The following is a 6,357-nucleotide window of genomic DNA, read 5'->3' as shown; positions in this document are numbered from 1 at the left end:
TTTTTGTTTTTGAAGATATAAGACAGGGGAAATTAGCCTGCACAAAGGACAATTTAATGAATTATGACATCAATGTTTAAGGTATCAATAAGAGTATTAATTAAGTATTGATTATCATTTCCCCTTGATAAATGTTTGTTTATTACGCTGATTTTTATCAGTCTGTTGAATCATTATGAATTTAAATTACAAAACAGGTCTGAATTATAAAGTTATATAATTAGCCAAATAGTGTTTTTTTAAATGTTAGTTAGATAATTATGTTAATATCTATCTTAATTATGATTGATTAATGTTAATTTAAAATTTTTAAATTTCATGAAGTGTTCTATATTATATTTTTTGCTTGTATTAAATAAACTATAGAACATCATGAAATTCCCCCTAAATTTACGTACGTAATAAATGTACTTTTCGTTTGGTTAATTTTACTTATTTAAAATTTACCCCTACATCCTAAATCCAACCCACATCGAATACATAGAAGAAGAATTAAATACTCCACTCCAAATTTCCCTTCCACCTAAAGCGTTTCATCCTTCAGAGATATCCAACGTCATTCAGAAGTTACCTTACCGCAAAGCTTCCGGTTATGACCTAATTACACCTCATATTCTAAAACTGCCCTTACATTTTCCTCGATATTCGGTTGTATTCCTCACCTACATCTACAGTGCTGTACTCAGATCCACATATTTTCCTGACTCATGGAAATTATCCATAATCAAAATGATTCCCAAACCTCAAAAACCGCCAGAATATCCATCTTCCTACCGTCCTATCTCTCTGTTACCTATCATGGGCAAAATCCTTGAGAAACTCATCTTGAAACGCCTGTATCCTATCCTTGATTCAACCATTTAATCCCAGACCACCAGTTTGGATTCCGAACATCCCACTGTACTATCCAGAAATGCCTTCGTGTGTTTGTTGTTGTCTCGACTCCTAGGGAGTCTTTCTTGATGTAGAACAGGCTTTTGGTCTAATTTGGCACCCAGGACTGTAATACAAGGTCCGTAAAATCCTAACCCCTACATACTTCCTCATTATCCGTTCTTATCTCTCCGACAGATTATTGCAAGTAAATCACAACAGCGCTTATTCATCTCTATTCCGTCACTCTGCTGGTGTACCTTAGGGTAGTATCCTTAGTCCTATCCTATATAGCTGACATCCCAACCCATCCAAACACTATCCTCACCACGTATGCCGATGACACATGTCTATTGCCACTGAACAATGATCCTTATATTATATCTCAAACCCTCTAATCCCACATCACCACCCTTGAAGAATGGTGCCTAAACTGGAGGATTAAAATAAATTTCAATTAAGCCTACCAAATCACATTTACCCTTGGTCATAAACTCATGACCTCTTGCCCCACACTATCCTTTAATAATAGCCCATTTATTCCTGACGAACAGATCCGTTACTTAGGACTACATCTGGACAAACGACTAACATGGAATCCTTATACAAGACTAAAAATACAGGAAACTGCTCGTCGATTCCGACTATTACAACATTTACTAGACAAACGATCTAAATTGCCAATCCATTACAAAAGACTGATCTACATGACTATTATAAGGCCTATCTGGACGTACGGAGTTGAGCTTTGGGGCTCCACTAAACCATCAAATTCCTCTTGAATCCAATCCTCAAAGCCCAAAATCCTTCTTAAAATCGTCAATGCTCCTACTTTTTCACAAATCAAGTCATCTATCAGGACCTTATTGTATCATATATTGCCGATTTGGCCAGAATCAGATACCAATCCTTCCATAATAAACTTCTCAACCACCTAAATCCACTTTTTTCTAATCTGGCTTCTCCTTCATTACCTAATAATCCTTCTGGGCGTCTGAAAAGAAGATGTCCTCGAGATCTTCCCCTCTAGAAATGTTATTGGAGTTCTATCAATGGGTAGATTCTCCACATGTTTGTATCATGCCACTATGTCACCTACAGCAAATTCACTTGTTGTATATATTTTTATACAGTTGTAAATAACAATAAATAAATTACAATAAAAAAAAATTCCATAGGATTATGCAACTATTAAGCTGCCCTATTGTCAGTAGATTAGTATTGCTAGATCCATGATCTTTTTTTTAAATGTCCGAAACGTCCGGGCAAATCTGTGGTCTTTGGTTATTTGTTCTTATGGAAATAAATTGATTATGTCAATAAAATTTTATATCTGAATTTGAAGTGAAATTATCTGAGGCATATTAAGAGTTATAGAAAGTATCCTCATCAAAGAAGAATGTTTACATCCATACATATTGGCCATAGTTAACCTTGTACTCTCTGTTGATGTCTCGAGCCCATTCGCCACATGTATAATTTATATATAATATATACTCTAAATATATTCATGCGGCATCATATCATCATAATCAGACAGAATCCTTCAATAATACTCAAGTTATTCCTGTGCCATGGGTCCACTATTTTAGACAACATGTAGGCAATTGACTAACTTGGAACCCTCTTACAAGAAGGAACCCCAAGAAATGTCTTCCAATGAAAAATGAAATATCAGCCAGTTGGCAAGCCATGAGGAATGAAAGCCCGCCAAGCAAATTAAAAACCATGGACCACACCAAACCGTTTCAATCGCAGGGAAGAGGTATCTATTGCCAGATTGAGAATAGGTCATAAAAATTTAACTCATGCATATTTGATCAATAAGCAACCACCGCCAAAGTGTCAATACTGCAACAGTGTACTTACGATCAGTCACAGTTCACATATTTGAAGAATTTTGTTTCTATTCCATGAACTTAAATAGATTGGAAGTGGGACCGAGTGTATTGAGTGCTCTGAATGATGACCAGAAAAACGTGGAAATTGTTTTGGTTTTCTTAAAAAGGAATGGCCTTTTGAATAAGATTTAAACCCGAAAGTTTGCTATACGTACTGAATAATTCTAAAAGAAGTAATTATTCAAAGTGAAATAGAATTATAAATATAAATGAAATAGAATTATAAATCGCGAAACATGGGCGTTGATAACCTCAGGGTTTTACGCCATAAAGCCCCAGCCAACAACAACTTCCAACTATTTATGGAACTCAATTATGTGACCATTATAAGGCCTCTTAAGTCCAAAATCCTCCATCCTCCTTACTTTGTCACAAATAAGGGAGTTCTATCAATGGATTTAATATAGTCCACATTAAATTTACTTATTACATATATATTGTAATATAGTTATAAATATATTATAAAATATATAAATTAATTGAAGAATTAAATTGAGTATAAAATATATGGGAGAAGTATTTCAAATATTCTAAGAAATATACTTTTGTAGGTGACAATGCGTAAGTTTTGAATAGAATTTAGTTAAATTGATACTGAGCCATTTCTATACTTATACCCAACTTCGTTTCAAGTCAGATGAGTCGATTTCGAAACATTAATATCCGAAGAAAATAAATTCATGCTTGTAATTTCAAGCAATTTAATCGCTCATGTAAAATCAATATAACAGAAAACTGAATTTTTTCATTGATCTTTAAAACATAAAGTGCCATCATAACAATAATCAGTGCTAAAAAAAACATGGGTGGAATTATACTAAACCTTCTCAAATAGATAATTTTGCGACAGTATAATTACAAATAGATCTAATTTAAGAATTAAAATAATATTTTTTTAGAAACTAAATTTTGTTAAATAATATATTGTAGGAAGATAGTTCGGGTGGCGGTCAATAAACGTATCAAAATAGTAAAAGAATACTATTATTGCTACCATGACTCCCTAGAGATAGAGATAGAGATCTGAGAGCTCTGGCGAAGCCTAGCAAAGGTGGGCGAAACGTTTGTAAATAATAAATAGTTCTCTTTTACCATTTTGATAACTTTATTGACCGCCACCCGGACTATCTTTCTACAATATATTTCACTCGATCAACTATCTTCATCTAATGTTAAATATTATAAATTATAACATTAATATGAGGAAAATAAATGACAATATTTTTTTAAATTTAAATCCCTTAAAAGTATGATAATACAGTAAATATAATGATAAAGTAGATAATATAATTACATAAAAATATATTAATAATTATCTTTTCTCATTTCATTTAATGATTTTTATATATTTTGTGATATAGTAATGAATTATATAGATGAGGAAGTTTTTTAATTAATTATTGATTAGACAAAATGAAAAATAATGTTCGAAACGTCGAAAAATAATTAAAGACTTAGAGTTATTCCTTGAAAAGAATATTTATATTTACATATTTATTTTTATTTGAGTGACTCAGAATGTTCAGTCAGAATACTTAACTTTTTTTAAATTTACTTTCTGTTGAAGGGAATTTATTTAAAAGAAATTCAGTAAGTTTTAATTAATTTTTTTTAAAAATGAAAGTTCTACTATAATACTGGAAAATTCCATAGTAAAAAGTTCTATTGCATAGGACAGAACTTCTAAAAATAAAAATTTCAAAAATTATTAAGAATATAAGTTAACTTTTTAATTTCAAACCAAATTAGATTACTTCTTTTATGCTGAAATTTTTACTAATTATAAAATAGTGTGACTCCTTAAGAATTCAATAATAACTTATATTAACACATATATTAATAACAATTCCATTAAAATATTGAAGAAATTACAGAAAGTTCTTACATATGATACTGTAGATGAACTGCCTCAGCCTACCACTTACCATCTTAACCGTAACAATAACCTCGCTACACTGAACTTGGAGGGGTCCTCGAATCCTGGTGGGATCCAATATAACCCAATTAAATATTCATGTTTTTTCCAATTGCTTGAGGTTACGGAATTCAAAGAAATATATTAATAATATAGTATTTTTTTCTAATTATAATATACCAATAATTAAAAATATCCGCTATTGTGACACGTGAGTTCAATCATAATCATGTAAGTTATACGATGATTCTTTGCTGTATCTTTATTTTTGATCAACCGAGCTAATGTGGATCGGTGCTCATTAGTAAACTCGAATACTATTCCCTCAATCTGTTGATTGTTGTTATATCGACATAGTGATTAAATATTAATTTTTTCATATCATTGAACCTATATTTATGATTTTTAATTGACAAGAACTAACTCTATAAAATCATTCTTAGCATTATTTTGTTTAGTCCGCTAGTGTTATCTCAAGGCAGTACACTCGGTCTTATCCTCTACAACGTCTATACAGCTGACATCCGAACGAATCCTAACATAATCCTCACCTCATATGCCAATGGCACAGTTAATAATACCCCTTTAATTGCCTCCCAAACACTTCAATCTCACATCACGTCCCTCTAAGAATGGTGTCGTAATTAGAGGATTAAAATAAATCTCATCAAAGTACCTTTACACTTAGTCCTAAACCTATCGACTGTCCTAAAGTTCCCCCTGTCAAACAGATCCTCTACCTTTGACTGCAATTGAGCATCCTGGAATCCTCACACAAACTGCACGTCGATTTGATCTATTCCAGCACTTACTAGACAAACGGTTAGATTTTATTCGTGAAAGACAAAGTCTTGTACAAATTCATAACACAGTATACAATTATAAAACAAAACCTGAGTCTAGTGCTCCATTACAAAAACAATAAACAAAGATAAAGCAAGTTCTCTATAACAAAACAATAAACAAAAACAGGCTGGATAATACATAATTATTAACATAATATTCATTACTCTATTATATTTAACTTAAAATAATGAGAATTCTTTTTAATAAACGAAAGCGTGATCTAAATGAAGATATTAATTACCTTTGAAAACTATTTATTATCCATAATAGAATTCATATGTCACTTTCAAAATTAAACTTATTACATAATGTTACAATGTAAATATATAGTCTGTTCAATTTGGCTTCATTATCAATGTTCAATATTTTGTAAGTCGCAAGATATGGGATATAGGTAGCTTTAAGATGTATTGTCTATTTTCTTTAAAGAGGGAACATTGTAGGAGGATGTGGTACAAGCTATAATTGAAATAACTTTTGCAGAATGGACAGAGTACTATTACATGGGTGTAACCATGATGGGAGTAAAGAGGCCTGTAAACATGGCTGTAAAGAAGCCAATCTGAACATACGGAGTTGAACTTTGGGGCTCCACTAAACATGCTCGTATTCAATCCTTACAACCAAAAAGCCTTCTTAATATCATCAATTCTCATTATTTTATCACAAATAAAATTATTAATAAAGATAGTTATGTTCTATAAGTAATCGATCTATCCCGAACCAGATATCAATCCTTTCATTATAAAATAGGGAGATGGTCAGGGTTGCGGTCAAAAGAGAAATAAAAATAGTTTACAACTATTTATTTTCCAACGTTTC

The 6,357-nt window shown here is 31.6% G+C and overlaps 1 protein-coding gene across 1 annotated transcript in view; it reads right to left on the bottom strand.

Moving 5' to 3' along the window:
* LOC106681341 (facilitated trehalose transporter Tret1-like) overlaps nt 1-4,725 on the bottom strand; it is an 11,045-nt gene extending 6,320 nt beyond the window's left edge. Inside the window, exon 1 of the mRNA XM_014421612.2 lies at nt 4,660-4,725. Within this exon, the coding sequence (XP_014277098.1) occupies nt 4,660-4,702 (43 nt within the window). The 5' untranslated portion in view covers nt 4,703-4,725. The remainder of the gene's footprint in view (nt 1-4,659) is intronic.
* Between the last annotated feature and the right edge of the window lie 1,632 nt (nt 4,726-6,357).

The sequence above is a fragment of the Halyomorpha halys genome, unplaced genomic scaffold (assembly GCF_000696795.3).
Source record: "Halyomorpha halys isolate HHAL.00 unplaced genomic scaffold, Hhal_1.1 Scaffold328.1, whole genome shotgun sequence".
Taxonomy (NCBI): Eukaryota; Metazoa; Arthropoda; class Insecta; order Hemiptera; family Pentatomidae; genus Halyomorpha; species Halyomorpha halys.
This window is presented reverse-complemented; position numbering and strand designations above follow the sequence as displayed.